This window comes from Paralichthys olivaceus, chromosome 13, assembly GCF_024713975.1.
Source record: "Paralichthys olivaceus isolate ysfri-2021 chromosome 13, ASM2471397v2, whole genome shotgun sequence".
Classification (NCBI taxonomy): Eukaryota; Metazoa; Chordata; class Actinopteri; order Pleuronectiformes; family Paralichthyidae; genus Paralichthys; species Paralichthys olivaceus.
In genome coordinates, this window is record NC_091105.1 from 3,094,506 (window position 1) to 3,114,925 (window position 20,420).

General features: G+C 42.5%; 1 protein-coding gene across 2 annotated transcripts; it reads left to right on the forward strand.

Annotated features, from left to right (window-relative positions):
• The first annotated feature begins 202 nt into the window (after positions 1 to 202).
• Positions 203 to 20,417, forward strand: LOC109639792 (glucocorticoid-induced transcript 1 protein). Of its 2 annotated transcripts, none has more exons than XM_020103440.2 (9): positions 203 to 362; positions 536 to 925; positions 5,700 to 5,848; positions 11,624 to 11,713; positions 14,451 to 14,576; positions 15,735 to 15,872; positions 17,223 to 17,412; positions 17,708 to 17,828; positions 18,078 to 20,417. In XM_020103440.2, exons 2-9 carry the CDS (start codon positions 601 to 603, stop codon positions 18,427 to 18,429), a joined length of 1,491 nt encoding a protein of 496 aa, XP_019958999.2. In that variant the 5' UTR covers positions 203 to 362; positions 536 to 600; the 3' UTR covers positions 18,430 to 20,417. The 2 variants fall into 2 exon arrangements, with proteins under 2 accessions (XP_019958999.2, XP_019959000.2); XM_020103441.2 differs by having other exon boundaries at positions 14,454 to 14,576.
• Positions 20,418 to 20,420: the final 3 nt, after the last annotated feature.

The following is a 20,420-nucleotide window of genomic DNA, read 5'->3' on the forward strand; positions in this document are numbered from 1 at the left end:
ACAGTTTGTGTGAGTGAGTGAGTAAAAACTTTTCCTCTAAAACTTTACCCGTGTTGACACACCGCGGACGTGATTGGCTGAAAGTACAAGTCCCCGGTAGACACATTCGGGCCAATCAGCGACGCTCGTGTGGGACGCCGCTGTCCAATCGGCAGCGGAGGAGCGCGCGGCGTGTCACGCCCACACGCATCAACCAGTAGTGAGGCGGCAGCAACTGTCATTCAGAGTGAGGACGTGATGGAGGAGAGGCAGCGGCGGCTGGGAAGCACCAAGTAAAACGTTTCGAAAAGTGAAGAAAACTTGTGTCAAACTTTGCCCCGCGATGCTCACAGCTGCTGCCGGGATGTGTTAGAGTCCGAACGGTGAGTGTGCGGAGGAACACCGCCCGGAGGAGCTTTTCCTCCGCCGCCGCAGGAGTTAGAGTTTGTTAAAAAAAAAAAGGAAGCTAACGTTTTTTGTTTTTTTGCTAACAAGCTAATGTTTATTTTACCCTCCTCACCTCCTCCTCCTCCTCCTCCACCTCCTCCTCCTCCAGAGAAGCAGTGACTCCGGCAGCTCGTCTCTCTTCCTGCTCCAGGGAATTACAGCCAGTTTCGGAGGATGTCAGCCCCCAGCAACTCGCTCCAGCAGGCGAGGGTGAGACGCAGCAATGCGGGCTCTCCCGGCGGCGGTGGTGGTGGTGGTGGCGGCGGCGGCGGAGGCAGCAGCTGCCGTCTGCACCCCCTCCGTGCCACCGTGCCCTACCAGCTCCTGCGTGCGGGTCAGAGCAGCCCGACGCGGGCGCAGACCCTCCACGGAGGAGCCACGAACAGCCGGGGCTCCAGCACCCCCTCCAGCCCGACACTCAGTTCAGGAAGCGCAAAGCCAAGACTGTCCCCCGAAAACAGGGACTCCTCCTGTCCCCCCGACTCTCCTGTTTCCAGAGGTAAAAACACTCCCGATTGTTGTAGGCCAAGAAATGCAGTGTCACCACGTGTATTGTTCACTCACACCACAGTTAGCCATTTACATTTGATTATTGCTGTGGTGCAGGAATAGGTCAGATATCACATTCAAGGTGGTAACCCTGTGAGTCTGGAACACTTTATTTGCAGTAGGTTGCTGCATTAACTATTAAGCCTATCATCCATTTACACAATGAGACACTCATAAAGAGAATAGAGTGCACTGTTGGCTCTGTTACTTCCTATGGACTTTTGACAGGAGAGAGGGGAGGAGATAATTGGCAGAAAAACATGCTTTCGGTTGTAAAAGGGGCCACGTCAGTCCCAGCAGAAGCTGTGCTGAGCCTGAGCGAATGGTCAGGTGTTGTCGACTCCACACATGCAGCATACTTGACACATTCAGACCATATGCTGACTCTCACAGTGTCGCTCTTCTTGTGGAGACAAGAGCTGCAGCGGTTCATGTCATGCTCAGCTGCTCCCTGGGAGTGATTAGGAGACAAACAGAAGGAGGACATGAGAGTCCAGGCAGCCTTAAGTCTGCATTTCCTGAAGCGTCACTAAATCTCATTTATGTGGCAGCGTCTCCCACCATATATCCACGCTATGGCTGAGTTTTTCTGACCTGTAGCTGAAGGCCAGAACTGCATTATTTGCTCGAAGAATACTACTTTAATTTCTGTAAACCCTGTGTTTTCTACACAGAACACAGGCACAACCACACAATGACAAGATGTTGTGATGTGCAAGTGTGTGAACACAACAAGCTTTTCCCGAAGTCTGGAGACAAAGAGTCTCATTCTAGTTCTGTAAAACCTCACAGGGAGTTTCTGAGTTTTAGTAATGATGTGCGATAATGTTCTGTATTAAAAAAGATTAGATCACAAATTGCCACAAGCTGGACATCAACCACATTCCTCCATCAGCCTTGTCTAATAGCATCTCCCCCATACTTTGTTCCCAAGTGGCAGCCCTCATGTCTCTGCAGACTGTCGGATATCGTAGAGCTGTGTGTGGAATTTTATGTTTGTGCCGTGCTTCACATTCCACGGTTCTTTGAATGAGATGACCTCCAACCTTGACCAGTGTACCATGCAAGGCAGGAAACAAAGTCTTTTCTACAACAACCGAGTATGCAGCCTTACCAGGCATGATGAATTTCACCAGTGTTTGGCTAACGGTCCGTATTGATTTCCCACCCCTGCGGCATGCCACGCATACCTCGGTCCTCTGAAAGAGAAGACCTCTTACCCAGGCCAGTGTCCCATGTCAGTGGTGATGATGGAGGCTTGACCCTCCATCATGGCTGTGACCTCACAGTCCAAACATACATCAGAGGCCTCATATGACGACACTCCTAATACCATTGAAGGGTTGGTTACTACTCGCAGTCAGACATGCAAATTATTTCTGTCAATAAGTAGTGGGCTACATTTACACCACCATGTTTTGCGACTGGTATGTTTACGCCTGCCGTCCTTACTACTCTGGAGTTTTCAATGCTGCTGGCCCTGTTTTAGTTTGAAAACTGCAGGGGACGTTTTGGCGTGGATGTGTTCAAACTGAGAGTTGGGAAACAATGACGCAGTCTCCACCATTGTTCATAGTATTTTTTATGTAACTAATCAACCAACTACGACTTGACAACCTGTTTCCTGTTTACTGCATGTTAAGATGGATGACATCAGAAGCTACCTAAAAGTGAAGGCGAAGCATCTCAATCACCACCTGGTGGCTGGCTGCAGAATAGGCTATAATTCCCGCTTCCTACATGTTGATTGACCTAACTACATAATGTTCATGTTTCTTTTAGGTATTTGATTGCGGCTTGTCTTACTCTGCCTCCAAGATGGTGGCGTACGTATCTGGGATATTTTAGTTTCATTTCTCGATTGTGGGAGGAAGTGAAGACGCGTCGTCCATCTTGATATACACTCTGGTTGACACTGGAACGTCACGTGTTATTCATTTCCATGTGTGTCAGAGGGTTTTTTCTGAAATGGATCTTAAACGCCCAAGTGGACGGAGATTGAACGTATTAGCATGGATGTAGCCTTAGTGTGAGCATAATTTAGCCTTGTTCATCTGTCATCACAGCAGCCAACCTCGACTAGACTGAAGCAGTGGGCTTTGCACTTTGTAATTTCTCATTCACTGTAGTACTTTGAACCCACTCACCGACATAATGCTTGCCATTCGGTGGGAGATCCAGTCCAAAGTGCCCTAAAGTACCATGAGTGTTAGTGCCAGACAATGTGCTTGTGGTAATGGACCAGTGTTCACTTCTTGGCCTGACGATCAAGGACAGAGTAAAGAGCATTTTATTCCACATTATGACCTTTCAGATCCACAATAATGACATCATTCTCTTACCATACCGTCCCAACAATGAAAGTCCCACACTGTGTCAAAGTGCCAGCTGTGCTGAAACAGCACTGCTTCATTGTCACCCATTCAAACTGCAGAGTAGGACCAAATCTGAAAATGAACCTGTTGTCCAAATCACTTGACTCTGGAACTGTACTGTGTCTCCTGTAGTTTTATCACAGCTTGGCATTGTGACGCGTCTGGGAGGTGAAGGGTAATGTGATGTGGAGATTGTTCCGTCACAAAAGGTGCCATTGTTAGCACTGTTAGCATACCTTTCTATCTCATCTAGATATTCCCAAACCAGTCCACGCTGGCATGCTGTGGGAGGTACCTACTGGACTCGGTGAGAGATAATTTTAATAGTAACAAGCCATTTCCTGACCAGCTGAGGGACAGATGCTGAAACTCATAACTTTAAACCTCCCTGCTTTAGATAAATACCATCTTACATATTGCATGAAAGACGATTCCACTTGAAATTACTTCCCACATTCAACACACATAACTAAAATAACTGATGTATAATATTGTTGAACTATGAACTGCAGGGTGGCTGAGTGTATGACTAATGTTTGACAGATTACTATAGGGATTGTTTCATTATTATCCACCATCTAGGTGCTGTGAGCAATTGAAAGTCCAGTTGAACTGTATTAAATACATTTAATTCAGGACTTAAGCATCAACTAAAATGTCTTGTCATCTAGCTGAGCAGTTCTGGGATAGCAAAAGTCCTGTGATTTTTCTTTTTCTTTTTTTTTCCCTGATCACAAGATGAAGCTAAATATTTAGATTTTTCCTCTCGACCGGTTTCATGCGGCCTTGAGAAAACCTAAAGGAAACCGTTCTGCTATGGTTTACTGATTTGGACCACATGTTTGCTTTCATATTTGCTTCTGCCCCTTCAGTTAATAAACCACCCATTTATCCCTGGAAATGTGGAGATTTCGCTCCTTCCCCCACAGCTTGTCAAATGACCAGTTCTTATTTAAATTCAGTCTGAAAAATACTTCTTTAATATCACAGACACCACTTACTTATCCCCGAAATCCGCAGATGGACCGCTTTGATGTCTTGGCTTCTTTCACACTCTTTTCTCATCAGGAGATTATTCTAGTCTGGCAAGTCGAGGGGGAGACGATGGAAAATATCCACAATCCCGGTTCTGAGAGCGCTGGCTTGGCCTGTATCAATATTGATGGAAATTTAGCCTGCTTCCTTTGTCTACAATGCTTCAGGGAATTTTATTGTAGTCCAGTAAGCTTACTTAGGCAATACCTTTGGCTGGGTAGGCCTGTGTATTCTATGAACAAAGAACAACAGTAAATGGCTGTGTAGTTTTGCTAGGAGAGGGGTGCCTCATGTAGATGGTTTAGTCTGTGTGTGTGATGTTGGAAAGGCCTCAGCTTTAGCCAACGTAGACGAGGAACAGAGTAAATGTCCTGATCATCATTATATTCCTTTGGTCCGACAGAAACAAAGCTTTCTTCAACTTGAGTTAATCAACCAAATGAACCTAATGAATTGAATCCACTTCTCGCTGCAGCCTCACACTGATCTCATACTAATGTCTTTGTGTTTGTGTGTTTTGTTTTTCCTGTCTCTCTTACTGCGTGTCACTGCAGGAATGTTGAGTGGATGCAGGCAGTATTGATGTGCATTGTGGTGTGGTTGTTTATGAGTTCTTATGTGGGTGGTGTGTGCTTAACTGCTCTGGCTCACCACGGCCTGCTCTCATAACATCAGATACTCCTGCTCGGCCATTTACATTTGCTTCAGGCCTCGGATCTCGGACCCACTCGGCTCTGCGCTCGTCCTTATTTTTTTACACATTGTGAGGGAATATTTTTTTGTCGGAATGAAACACTGCTGCAGTGGTTGACAGATGTGAGGGTGAAAGTGTTGATTTTGGTGTTTTTGTTTTTTGGAGATGTTGTCTTAACTTTTTTTCTGACTGGGACCTCAGTAAATATTTTCATTCTTTCAATATGTGATTATCACGCTACAATATTTATTGTGCTTTAAACAACAAACACAGTTAACAAACCTGTCTAAACTTTGTTTTACTTTGATTAGGTATTTGTTTTTTTCGTCCTGGTTTGCCAAAAATTTAAATCATGAAGAGTCGATTTGCTGCTCAGAATATGGCTCCTAGTCTTGGGCTACACATTTGCACTGAGAGATTTATTACACTGTGACATTTTAGCACTGTATGTTGAACTTATTCTTATTGACACAACCAGGAAATTTGGCACATAGAATGTCTAAGATGCCTCAGGGTGGCTGGGATTACTGCTCACTAAGCATTGGTGCCTGCATGTGTTTGTCTGTCTGTCTGTGTGTGTGTGCCTCATCCTGTTTCTTTATTTTTTCTCCAATTCACAGCAGAAAGATCCAAGTTGCAGGTTCGGACTTCCAGTAGCATCCGGCGGACGTCTTCCCTGGATGCCATCACAGGTCCTTACCTCACAGGCCAATGGCCTCGGGACTCACATGGACCGTACGCCTCCTGTATGAAAGACAAAGCCACACAGGTACAAACATTCAGAGAATCTTGGGAAGGGTTGTGCTCTCATGTTTTTCATTATCAACTGTGAAGTGGTAGAAGTGCATTCTGTATAACAACTTCAACATTGTCAACTTGAGGTGATACCAGCATTGCTAAATAATCTCAAGGATTTCTCTGATTCAGCTCAACCAGTGGCAGTGATTGATCATCACATCATATTCACGTTTTAGGTATCAATCAGAAAAGCACATTGCAAGGGTTTAATGAAAGTTTGGAAAAGTTAAGTCATTTACCCATTATATTCTACATTGAGTAGAGGTTAGTCTTAAGTTTGACATTAAATATTTCAATGCCATATGCCCGCCCTTAGGTCAGCGTGTCTGGTAAATCCCTACATTTACCACTCACTTCCACCTCTCTCTGTTCGCTAGGACTTCCAAATAACTATTGGTTTGTGTCATAGTGCCTGTGAAGGAAACACTTACAAACCCCGGCCAAAGATTTCGTTATAGTGATGCGGTGGCTGTGGACTCTGCTGCCAATTCAGGCCTATTAGACGTTAGAGTAAATAGTCTAAAACACCCTCACAGCACCACAGTTTAAAACATTATTACACTTAATAAGGCCCGTGGATGCTTTTCACATTGACCCGGACCAGACCACACTATTCCTGGAGAGCAGCCCCACTACTGGTCACCCACAAATCTCACCATGTGACCCATGGCTAAATGCTGGTTTTCTCAAAGGGCTTGATTTTCCTCCTGTTTTTTTGGAGGGGGGGGTGTTATGAAAGAATATTGAATATGTATGATCATGACGAGGGCAGCTCCCTCTCTGCTAACAGAAGCCTTTCATGTGTCTGAATGAGGACAGCCAAGCCTCATTTACATGGGCTTCATTTCTTTGTGTGTAGGCTGAGGAAGTTCTGAGAGGGCTGAGCAGGGTTTCTTGAAGTGGCTGTATGCTGAATAAACACCTCTAATTACAGGGTTCCTGTTCAGCCCTGGAAAGACTGGACAAGTATGGAAAATCAGTTTGATAATTATCTTGTCTTGAAAAATGCACAGAAACGTCAGTGCACAATTACACAGTGTTTTTACATACTTAACTTCTGTTTCTTTGGCATATTGTGACATTTGCCTGTGTGATATGGGGACATACAAAATCCAGCTAAGAGATGTGTCTGTGGAAATTTTAGATGGAAAACATTTGTCTATGTTGTTGTGATGTGGGAGAGTGAACACACTTGACAATCCCTCGGCGATTAAATGCACAAACTCTCCCAAGGATTGTCCGATTTCCTGTTAACAAGCTATGCCTGGGCCCAGCTCTTTTTAAAAGACAACAACAGCAGAAAGCAGCAGACAAAAGGTCCTCGGGTTCTTTTGTTGTGCATTGCTCAAGTTCAAGACAGCCTCTCCTTTGAGCTGTAATGTAGCCCTGCATGGAGGTGAAGTTGTTTGCACCTGTCCCCCCGGCTATGGCTTAGGCAGGGAGAAATCCCACTGCTTACCACCTGGCCCTTGTGGCTGCATGGCCCGCCTGCCTTTTGTGTGGGAGTCGAGGAGCAGAGGGCCCATACATATGCTAATCACTGTTCCGGGATAGTCCTGTGTGCCATGGGCCTTGTGGTTACAGAACGTAGAATGCCTGTATGAAAATTAGGGCCCCAACACACCAAGCAAACCTCAAAGAACTTACACCGACAAAGACAGACTGATCAAACAGCGTGCGTCACCTCACATCTTCTGTTTAAAAGTTGCACTTGAATGCAACACAAAGGCTCCGGCCGACAGCCAGCTGACCACCAACGTGTGTTCTGCTGCATGAGCTGAAATAGCTTATCAGTAGTTTGTATCTCTAATATGAAATGATGGAAAAACAGAATAAACAAACCTGATGCTTTTCAGGCCACTGAATCTGTTCAAACCATTTCCTTATTGGCTCACAAACTAGGCCTGGTAAAATGCTGCTTTGCTTTGCTGACAGCTGCTGAACCACTGGTGCCAAACACGTGGCACACAAATGCATAATGAAACTGCCATTGAGAGACATCAGACTTTTGCAGTGTAACACAATTAATCCTCCTTGAGCGCTGTATATTATGAATATTATCGCTGTTCATCCAATACCATTTACCTCAATATTTGCCTCATATGATCCTACTGTAAACGTGGGTGTGTGTTGTAGATTATTGGTTCATCTGTATGAAGATTAATGTTGGACAAACAACAAAACTGATCTTTTAATGGTATCGCTCCACTTCTCTGGAACGCTTCAACAGTTTCAGACATGCTCAAGATAACAGGTTTACTAATTCTACAATCAAAATGTACATCCTTACACTGCATCTTAACCCTCACCAAATAATAGCAAAGACACTTCGCCCACACGTCTCAACGTGCAATCTAAACAAGCCAGCTCAAATTCCTCTGAAATGCTATTGAAGCTCAGTCATTGTTTCCTGCTTTGGAACAGAGCTGGATTCTTGAGGATGTTGCCAGCATGTAACCCCTTGGGTGGGAATCATAATGAGGAGAAAGCTGCAGGCTATGCTAAAAGGTTTTTTTTATCTGTACAGCAGTACATTATCAGACAAAACACCTGGCGTACAAGTCCACAAAACACACAACTTGGGCTGGAAGTTCAAGAGCTAGCATGATAAAACGGCCTCTGAGGTAAATAAAGGTGGGTGTTCTTGTTGACAGACAATTTGTTTTGGGGGAACAGTCAATATAGCCTGCAGTATTTTTAACTGTCTTGTCGTACTATTGATAACCGGAGGAACATGCTCACCTTGATTCCAAACTGAGATGAAAAGAATAACATGACCCCTACCAGGATAGGTGTGGTCTGCTGATAAGAAATTTGCATTCTTGAGATTTAAAACAAACTGATGTGGAAAGTCCCCTTTGTATTTGAAAGATTAAATGTTTGGAAAATAAATACCCCAAAGACCACAGTTGTTTAAGTGTTAAACATAAAATGCAAACTACTAGGCTATTAGCCTTGGGCTAAATCAGCACATCAAGTGTCAACATACTGTATTTTGCTTTTGAACTATTTTTCTTCATACTGTCAGAAAGGCACAGTCATTGTCACCTCCACTCTCGCTACTTCTGGTTTGTACAGTGGGAGCTCACATATAGTCCAGAATTAATGACTGTCTGTGGAGCTGCAGCCTGGAAATGTTTTCTATGTAATATATATTTTCTATGCAGAAACAATCAATAAAGTAACATTAGAATAGATTCCCACCTTTTAGATCATAGTTCTAAATCTGTCTGTAAATACTTTTGATGTTGCACACCACGAGACTCTTCATGGCATTAACCATTTAGGTTTCACTGGAGCCGGTTTTTGTGTGAGCGTGTAATGTAGCAAATTCCTCCATGACCAGTTAGCAGCTGCTACTTTAGCCAGATTTACATTTGACTGTCATACACAGTCATCCGATTGGTCCTTCTTTAGACGGCCGTTCAACTTAATTTTCTTCTCTCCGAGTGTCATGAGGAACTGTGTCACACTCGGATGCAAATTATTAACTGACCAATTAGCGTGCGTTAGCAGAATGCTGGCATGGTATAGGCAAAATCGCCCTCCCTATAAAAAAATTATGGGGCATTTGAAGAGGAAGGTGTAAAATTTTTGCAGTGTAACTCCGTTCGCTCGTGACTGCTCTCGAGGTGAATTACAGCCAATTTTGGTACAACAGCAATAATAGGAAGTTGGAACTAGATGAGCTCTGTTAATGATCCTGAATATAATACCAACAACACCACTTTGTCCCGTATAAGAAAATGACCCCCCCCCCCCCCTTTCAATTTGCTCTTTTGGTTTTCAAGCAAGCGCAGCTCAATGGAAATTACAAGCGTTTCACAATGAGATACAAGTATTGAGAGTAGCATGCCTACTTGACGTCATAGAACATCTGTGAGAACTTAGTTTTTCCTCAACAGCTAAGTTCATGGCTCCATAAAGGCCGTCCGCCCTTTTTAACAGTACTCTGTATTCTGCATGAGCGGATCGGGCTGCAGCTTCAAGTCACTGAGTCTTTGGCTGAAGCATCAAACAGCACAAGCCATTCCATAGGCCATGCACAAAATGTTAATGCTAAAGGCTAGCAACACATCTGCCGTCCAGTGTGGCCAAGCATAGTGGTCTCTTTATGAGAGCACAAGCAGCCATTTAACTCGCTGTCCTTTTCTAGGGGGAACCAGAGCCAGCAAGCCAACGCAAACGGCTTCACGGGTGTTCCTCATTATTCGGTGTGATATTCCAAATCATAGGGCAGGGCTTGTGTGTCCGCTGCAGAGTCATAGAGGTTTTGCTGTTTGTGCGGGGTCAGACGTAAGGCAGTGCAAAGACACTGACATTTAAGCTGTTTGGTACTTCTGTGCTGACCAGAGAAACGTCAGATGTTTAAGGATTTGTTTGGGGACTAGAGGCCCTGTTGATATGCATAACCAGGGGGAAAGTGTGTGGTTTCTAACAACCCTATGAGACATCCTCAGTCTTTCTGCTTGTGCATATATTTACATAACTTAACCATTTCCTTGTTTATACAGCAGAGGGCTAAAAGACATGTTCAGTTAGACAGAACTACGTCTATGCTCAAATGTTTTGTATATTATGTTTTCATACTGGTTTTACAACATCATCAAATGTCTCTGTAGACTCACATTGTGCTGCTCGTATTCTGTAAATCACATTGGGATATACAAGCTGAAAAGTTACTAGTTATTTGTAGACTTGCGCTACGGAAGGTGAAACTAAAACCAGCTGCGAATAACATCCTTGTAAATGTCACCTCTTACTGACAATGATGCCTCCATGTGGGAGAAACCTATTTATTATTAGATACTCCTGTAATTATATTCTCCAACTATGTTGGGCTCGTTAAATGATGATGAAGGATGGTGGATTTTGAAATGTACAAAACAGTTTAGCCTAAAGACAAAAATAGTTTTATGCCCTGTCACAGATGTATTTATCTTAACCTGGCTCACTAATGGAAACAGTCAGACTTGCTGTGACTTTTCTGTTTTTCCTCTTGAACGTAGTTCTTTCCTCAGGGACGGTATCTCATGACTGTTTTTCCTCATCTTCATTGATTCCAGATTTTCAGCTTCACTTTTGAACACATTGCACTCATTTACTGCTCTCACCCACATCGTTCTCAAACTGCTTATACAAACATTTAGCATTTTGGATATTTACTTGATGCCCACATCTTGAGTGACTTCACTGAGAGATTGCGGAAGCTATTTAGCTTTTTTAATCAGAGACATCTCTTGAGTTTGTTGTAAAGATCTTAAAATATCCCAGGACCTCCCTTGCACACACTGGATATTTGAATATATGTAGGTGAACCTGTATTTATATAAAGTTTGTTTGTTTAAGTGAATTGTTTGTGTAACTATGTAGTTATTTACAACAGGGACACAAACACTGTGTCTTACAGTCACTGCATCAGGCTCTGACACAAACCAGAATGCTTGGTGGATTCGGGTTGTGCTAGGTTAGGTTTCTTGTGGGTTTGGACAGAAAAATGCGGCCTCAGTTACGCATTAGCAAGGACCATTCTTGTGACCTTTCAGTTATTTGATAGCTAACAATAAGCCACCCTACAACTCCCACAAATCTTAGAACCTGCATGTCTTTTACTTCTAGGTTTTAAAGTTGATGTAATATCTTTACACATATTTGCATCCCCAGGCAATTGAAACCTGTGAAAGGAAGTGATGTGAAGTTGTGTAACACATGGTTATGTGTCAACTTTTATGTGTCTGTGTTTCAGACTCCAGGTCTCTGGAATGATGAAGGAGCAGAACAGGGAAGTCCTCACCAGCGGTCAGCCTCCTGGGGCAGCGCAGACCACCTCAAAGAGGTACATTCACCTCTGTTAACCCCGGCTCAGCCGAGTCACAGCTGCGTCTGACAACAGACGTATCAGACAGTTGGATTACCACAGTGTAGTGGTGTCAGCAATCCGTCTACAAGCTCTAAACACTCATGCAGCCAAATCAAAGAGCATGTTTTTGCCATTTTGAGGTTCATTGCATTTACTCAAAATGTGTTTTATTTGTCAGGGCCTGAGGTCAGCGTAAATAGCATGTTCCTTAAGATTGGTTTCCACTCCTGTCTATCTGCTGGGCTTGGTGGCCAACCAGCTGACCACATGGAGCTATTAGGGCTCCAGCTTTCCAGACCACAGTCTAATTTTAACTTCCTTCTCCCCTCTGTTTTCCACTCAAGTGCACTTTCGCATCTCATTATGGCCTGTTGTTTTTGAGAGACAGTACAGGAGCTCCTCTCAAAGGGTGAAACATATTGTTCCCTCCTTAGTGGACTGACTCAGCCTAACTCGTGTTACTAAAAAAACCTCAGATGCTGCAACACAACAGCCACTCACACATTTTTCTACTATACACTTAAGAAGTAGTTCCAAAACATTAATAACACATATGTCTTGGGTTTTTGTGTTTGACCACGAAAAAGCCAACATGTCAAGAACTATAAAATTAATTTTGTAATGACTTCATAACGCACAGATATCTATGGTCGGCCAATACCCAAATGTTCCCTGGATCAAACAGACTTTGACTTTACTTTTTTCGATCACTCGATTACACTTCTCTGGACATACTGGGTACATGAAGTGACATATATGGGTTCAGAGTTATTCACATTGCTGTTTAAATGAAGACGGCATATGGAAGTGTTCAGGTTTTTATTATGGCGTCACACTGGCAACAACCATGGGTGAAGTTTATTCATCTGTCTGCCCCATTCTGGTGAATTTAATATCTCGTGAACATCTTGAAGGTATTTCTTCAAATTTGGCACAAACATTCACTTGGATCAGATCAGATTTTTGTGGCCAAGGTCACTGTGACCTCACAAACACATTATTGCTTTAACTCAAGAATTCATGTGCTAATTTTGACAAGATTTCATGTCTTATATAATAAAATGATGACATCAATGTAATTTTATGTCCAAAAGGTCAATTTATTTGTGACATCATAATGTTCTGCAATAACACCTCTCTGGCCTTTATTCAAAACCATAACTCAAGATAAGGGGGAGAGATTGTGACCATATTTCAGATACCAATCTTTAAACTGCGATTGTACAGATCTTCCACTGCTGTCGAGTTGATTGTAGTCTCCATGTCTTAGTTAAAAGTGTGTGAAGGATTTCATTAAAGCCTCAAAGAAAACCTGTACAAAGCAGATTTCACATGCCACAGCTGCACATCACTGCAGTATGAACCTGAAAGTAATTTACGACCCACCAGTAAACCGAGAGAAGAAGAGGAAGGGTGGCTCCAACAGGTTTTCTCTTTAGGTTCATACCACAGTTATGATGTGTCACATGAAATCAGCTTTACACAGTTTGCATCAAACAGTCTCTGAAGGCTTTAATGTAAAATGTTCCCACACTTTTGACGACTTGTCTCTGATATATCGTTAGCGGTGTTTGTCTTCGCCATTTTCCAAATGTTTAATCCAGAGAGGAGACGGCAGCGTCACGTGAGCTACACAAGCCCCCCCCCCCATGAGACATTGTGTGTACATGACTTTATAACAGACCCGACTAATCGATAACTAAATTAGTAGACAGCTATTTTAATAATCAATTCTAATTGATTAAATTGATTTAACTTTTGCAGCCCTCGTTATCTGATTTTCTAAAATAAACATTCATGTGTAAATGTAGTCATACACTCTAAGAAGTTTTCAGCTTTCTGAAAACAATCCCAGGACCTTGGCTGCACAATCACCAGCACAGCGCAGCCAGGAAAACCTCTTTCTCATCCTCTTGAGATTATATCGGGATTGTCTGGACTTGTCATTATCAACTGCTGCGGTCACTCGATGAATGTAGTGAACTGCATTCTTGCTCTGTAACCTCTGATTCCGTGTGTGGGAGGACATCTATGAAAAGAGCGAGTCTCTTTGTTGACTGTGTTGCCAGGATTACAAGATCAGCACTGAAGACCACACCTTTGTCTGCATAGTACAACTGCGTCTGTTAGGCTCACAAAGGGTATCCTGTTTTTAAGCTGATACTGGGCCACATGCAGAAACACCCAGTGACCTGACTTGTTTCATCATCAGACAAATTCGACACACAGTAGTTCACGTTAAATGAAAAAGCCAAACAGTGTCAAATTATATTTGTCAGTCAAATAACAGACTATTATTGTTCTCCCATCAGTTGCAAAAAGGAACAAGTTAAATCAATAAGAAAATATATTCAAATCCAATAACTCTGATAATAAAATCTATTTAAATTGTAATTTACACTTGGTATTTTCAGTTTTTCAACTAATGCCTACCACATTATTATAGTAAATAGATTTTCAACCATGTTGCCAGTCAGACAAGATATTTGAAGACATCTGCTTAGCGTCTTGGAAGTCATCTGTCATTTTTCACTGTTTAAATACACTTTTAAAACAGGTAGATTAAATGTCCTTCATGGAAGCAAATCTTGCCTACAGTCTGCTGTCTTCATGCATTTCAATGATGGTAAAATTTATAAATGCTTTGCTGACTGAAAAATGTACTTGATTGTGAGCCATTAGCTGAAGTCATGTCATGTGTCTCTTCCTCCAGCAGATTGCTAAACTACGACTGCAGCTGCAGCGCAGCAAACAGGTCAGCCGGCAGAGTAAAGACAGGGAGCAGAGCTCGCTGCAGCTGCCGCAACAGGCACTGCACAACACTGCATGCCAACCTCAGGTGAGTTACTCCAGCTCTGCCAAATGAAATCCTGGCATGCTCCCTTCAGCCACAGACACTAACGAACTCATGATTTTAATCTGGCAGTAGTGATGTGATAAGGTAGCTTAGCAGCCAAGCAAAGAAACACATACAACTGAAACAGATGGTAACCAAACCATATCACAGCTGTTAAAGATAAGAAAACTGAAAGTGAGCAAACCTGGGTTAAGCAAGGTGACTTTCTACATTACCCAGTTAATAAACGTGAATGAATGAATAAATCACGAGGTAAATTTGTTATAGTGCTTTCAGTTTATGAATCTAAAGTGTATCATTATTTTATAATTATAAAGCAAATAGATAGACCTTAGATTCATGCCTTATTTTTTTGTGTTTGTTATTATTAGTTTTAAACAGACATTTGTTGATTCTATCCATTGTCTCTTACATCAACTTGTTAGAAGTTGTTATTGCGCTGCATGTTTTCTGTTTTAATGTCTGTGATGCCCCTTGTACCCCTTTTTAATTATTGTGATGAATGACTTTATAACAAAATGAATTTAAATTATATATATTTGATATTTATACATATAGACAATCCATAAATGCATATACATACACACATGGCTATGGAGGAATCTCCGGGTAAAATAATTAACAAGTGACAGTATTTTATAGTCTTGTGTGTAGTGTTGGTCATATTTGGTCTTTGAGTTTTTGCTGTTGTATGTTGCACTGACAAGTTCTAGCTAATGAGTCCCTGCTCTAACCAGCGGTGTCACAAGGGGAGAGGGGGGATAAGTCTGGGCATGTCCAGTCGTCCTCTGCTTGTTTGGAGTTCATTCATTAACAGATGCCAAGCAACAGCACACATGAACCACTGTGGGAAAATGAACAGAGACAGTGACATGCTATACCCTCTCGATGACAGTCATTTCTTTGTTTGTGTTCTCTGTGACATCTAATCCCACTATAGTAACATGTATTTACACTGAACATCTCCACCCATTAAATATCATGAAACTGGATCAGCCACAATTCAGGACTGCCAGCAGATCTTGGTGTCGGTCTCAAACACATGCGCTATTATGTATTTTATTATGTAACTGATATGAATGGGTTGTGGTGCGTCATATTTATAGTATATGTTGTTTTTTTGTCTGTCTCTCCTTCCAGTACAAGGGACCTTCGTCAGCCTTGTCGATGATCCCTGTGCCAAAATCCTTCATATGCCGAGTTCCGAGCAGCGTGGAGGGCATCAACCACGAGCTAGAAAATGTATTTATCAGAGACGACTGGGAGCAGGGGATCCAGGTATCTGAGTGTTCATACAAGCAGCCAAGTTGTAGTTATCCTCGTAAATTATGATTATAATTGAGTTATACATTAAATTCCCAAATCTATAATATCTTCATGTTAGATGTGAAGTCACTTACATACAATCAACTACTCCACAAATGGTGGTTATGTTTTTGACCCTCTCCATTAGTTGGTCTTTCAGCAGGATTAGGTACAAAACTACCGAATGGTTTTCCACTAGATCTGGATTTTTATTTGAACCTGCACCACATTATTAACCCTCAGAAATATTACTCCCATGAACCTGCCTGATCTGTGAGTTATCCTCTGAGCAATGTTAAAGAGAGTGGGGGAAAGAAATCCTGAATCTGATCTTGATTTGCACCAAAATGTTACCCATAATGCAGTGTTCCACAAACCTTTGAGGTAATTGTCCAGCAGTGTTTGCATAATCCTGCTGACTAACAATCAAAACCCTGTTGATAGAGGTAATTAAAACCAAGATGATCGTAAAATTAACACTTGAACAAAGATCAGTGTGATTAAAAAAAACACCTAAAATGACAGAAACCATGTCTGAGAAACATTTATTAGATTTCAATTTTGACTTTTTAGTTTGTTCCATGACCCATCTGCTAACATGGAGAAGGCAGGATTTACACCTATTTGGCAGCTTTTGAGGCCGTGCTTAATATTTATTGCATGCATGCAAGCAACACTCCTGTAAAGTCACAACACAGTGCACTGTACCGTCGGTCAACAGGACACATATATTCTCACTCACACTGAATTAAATGTCTACGAGACAAGTAGACCAGTAAATCTTGTCTGATGTGGGGTAGTAAACCTTGGCAGGTCTGTAAAGCTTCCCTCTTAGAAAGCCACACACACACACACGCACAGTTTAAACACGCATACAAACATCACACAACTACAGATTTACTGCCCACTGTGCACGAAGCTTTTCCCCCTGCCCTCCTGTTGGAATCAGCCGTGCCAAAGCAGAACACTCTGCATATCACACTGATCATTGGCTGTCAAGTATTACCATCTGTGTTTGCTTCTCCAGTTGCCCTTTAAACAGACAACAAACACACCAGTGGCCTTTCACTCCCAGTCATGGATTCATATTATTTTTTTTAGTTGACGCTCTTAACCCAGACTGTCATCCAGTGGGTGAGCGGAGAGCCGTTTATATGTCCCGGACAGGAACTCTAAATCAGGTCACATGTTTTTCGAGGACAAACTGGAGGATTGAATGTGACCTTTTGAGTCATGATTCTCTTGAAACGCTCTGCATCACCTTTCTGCCCTTTTCCAAAACATGTATGTTAACACCACCTCCTATGCGCTCTGACCTAACAGTCCATGGACGCAGTGGATGGCCGTCGCCCCCCTTTCCCTCCGCACCGCTACAGCAACGGCGGGGACACACGTGACACAGACACACAGGCGCCTTCAAGCGGCGACTCCAGCCCGTCGCCCCGCCCCTGCAGCTCTGACCACCTCCACTCCCCCGATGGAAGTCCCTGTTCTGCAGAGGAAATTGACAAAGGTACGCCTGCGCTGTTTGACAGATGCAGCTTTAGTGTTCAGCAAATTAAAAAGGAAACTCCATCTAATTTTAACATCAGGGTGCATTCACAGGTCTTGGTGAGTAAAAATGCTTAAAGATATAATACATGGAGGCCTGTGTGTAAAACATGTAACAGATATTATAACAGATAAATGAACAACAGTTTGCCAGTTTATTGTTAAATAAAAGGAAAAGGGTTTGTAGCACTGTCTGTCGCATCACAACTGAAAAACAACCCAAGTAAATATGTCTTATTCTTTCCTGTGTTTTTCAGACAGTGTGTGCAGTTCTCCTCTCCCCAAGTTTGCCACCTCTCCCAAACCTAACAACAGCTACATGTTTAAACGTGAACCTCCAGAGGGCTGTGAGAAGGTCAAAGTGTTTGACGAGTTGGTGTAAGTCTTCTTTCTTTTCTTGTCGATTTGAGATCTGTGTCGTTTTTCAAATGCCTGCTCATTTCTGACACTTATGCAGTTTTCCACTGTCCGAGCGCAGATAGTTAAAAGACACACCAGAGTTTATGTAGTATTTCACAGCCTCTCAGTAGTACATTAAAGTAACATGGAAAATGGTTTTATAGGATAAACAACTCGCCTTAAATCCAAACAGTCATATTAACTGAGTTAAACCTGTGTCGTCTTTAGGTCTGGCAAATCAAAAGGCTTCCCTCTCTTCTCATGCCCGGACAAAAACAAGGTGAACTTCATTCCCAGGGGCTCGGCCTTCTGCCCCGTCAAACTCCTCTGCTCCTCCCTCTTCTCCCCGGTTTCTCCCTTATCCTGCTCCTCGGCCAACCCCGGCCTCCATGGCAGTGAGAACGCCGGACCTCTGGTGACCCCGACTCTGCCCACTGCACCACTACCTATCTTTCCGGCCTCCGCTGACCGGAGCATCGACAAAAGCACAGGCGTAAACACAGACAACAGCACAGACAGCCCGAGCCCCGACGCAGATGTGGGGAAAGACGGCTCAGCACAAGTTCTGCTCACCAGCTAGTCCTCAGGTATTCATGACCAAACCACCTACAGAGAAAACATTTCAACTAGTCGGGTGGTATGGTTTAAAAAAATAATAAAAATTTAAAAAAGAAATGAAAAAGAAGAAAACAAACAAAAAAATCCTTGCACTCCGTTAATCCTAACATTAGCCAGCAGGGAGTGCCCAAGGTCTAGAAAAGAGAAAATCTTATGGCTAACGGTACCAACATCCCGCTGCACAAGCATTTCTGCTCGGTTTCAACTTGTCCCGCCGTCTGTGACGTTTTATCGAGAACACATGACTTGGTCATCGTCTCTCAGAGTTTAGAGTGTGTTGACCTTGGGCACAGCCTCCTTTTACCCATCACTAACCTAGCCTTCTCCTCTTTACCCTGATACCACCCGTAACAAATATAGCTTCGCTTTCTTTTTCAAATTATTGTTACATAGCACTGGCAGTTTTATCGAGTTGAAATAAAAAAAAAGGAAAAAAAATCCAAAACTTTGACAAGAGACAACGATGGGATATCACAAACACAGTCTACTCATTGTTATGTAATCAGCTTACTAGCTGTCAAGTGTTCAGCGAGCTTAAGTACACATATATAAGCTTTTTGACAGGATGGGATGGTTTTTGTTTCATATACAGTATTTAACATATCGGGACGTCTTGCAGTCCGAATACTCTCTCCCACATTAACCACAGTGTTTGCACTTGTTAAGAGCTGGCTCAGAAAGAAACAGGCCACGGCCTATTTTTTCATTTGTTTATTTTGAAGTCTTCGCAGCACAGTGTCAGTGTGAGGCTCCAGACAACAAGAGCCGAGACTTTGATCCACGTTAGTCTGATCACTCGGTTCAACACGACTTCAAGTTTTTCAGAGACCAAATAACCAGTCACAAAGCACACAACTCCCCCCCGTTGCCTTGTTGTATTGCCCCACTCTACCCCGAACAATAACTCAGGTCATGTGGAATGTACTTGCTTGGACTAAGTTGCCTTTTCCAAGTGTTTATGACTTTCTCTGACAGAAATATTTTATTTTTTTCTCCCCGGAGAAAGACGTTATTACAGACTGAATCCGATTGTTGATGTCACAGTTTGTGACTCGTGGCTTTTGCATGAACCTGTTCAGGAGTTTCAGGTGCTATGACACATTCCAGAGATCGCTGTTGCATCGGTCAACAGTCAGTCCTCGTGTAAATGGAACTAGCTAAATAAGCTACACCCTTCCAAATTGAGAAGTCAACAATTCCATTGTCTGTTTTGCCCCTTTGTTAGAAATGTACCAAAGTTAATTTGAAAACAATGAAAGGCCTGTCGTGTATTTGGGACACACAAGGCACCGTTTTGTGCAAGAAACCGAATGTTAGTGTGTTTTTGTTTTGTTTTCCACACACTTCAACATATAAACACTGGTTGATGTTGTTTGAAACACAGGCGTTAATAGTTCAACAAGCCTAAGCACTTACTTTTTGAGTGAGATGATAATCACTACTTTTTATTTTGGACCAATTTGTTAAAACAATCAGAACTTGAGTGTGCAATTGATTTTGTTTTTGAAGTACTGTAAACGTACACTAACATATATTTTGTGTAACACAGTTTGGCTCAAGATACACGTCGTAGCAGATGTTCCCTGATGTTCCCTGCACATGTTGTATCACTAGAACATATTTAAGATTTACAGCAGGTTAACCTTCAACGGGAGGATTTAACAAGGAAACGTTCCATTCCAAAACGCTGGTCTGTCTACACACTCGCACACAGAATCAAATATGAACAACATATGCAAAACATTCCTCACAGATTAAGTTGAAATTCTCTGTTCTGCTCTCGGCTCCGTGAGTTTCAATCGTACTAAAACTAATTCTATCCGCAAGCTCATTGTGCAGCGCAGTTGAGAGATGGTTGCCATGTTCGGCGACGGTAATTCAGTTTTCCTGTGTATTACGCATTTTTATGTAGAACTTGTGTGTTTTTCAATAAAGAAAACAGAAAAGTCACAG

Excerpts from the sequence above, each read along its gene's own strand:
- LOC109639792 (XM_020103440.2), top strand. The coding sequence starts at position 601 with ATGTCAGCCCCCAGCAACTCGCTCCAGCAGGCGAGGGTGAGACGCAGC. Across the intron at positions 14,577-15,734 it reads ACACTGCATGCCAACCTCAG|TACAAGGGACCTTCGTCAGC; the intron begins GTGAGTTACTCC and ends CTCTCCTTCCAG. Across the intron at positions 17,413-17,707 it reads TGCAGAGGAAATTGACAAAG|ACAGTGTGTGCAGTTCTCCT; the intron begins GTACGCCTGCGC and ends TGTGTTTTTCAG.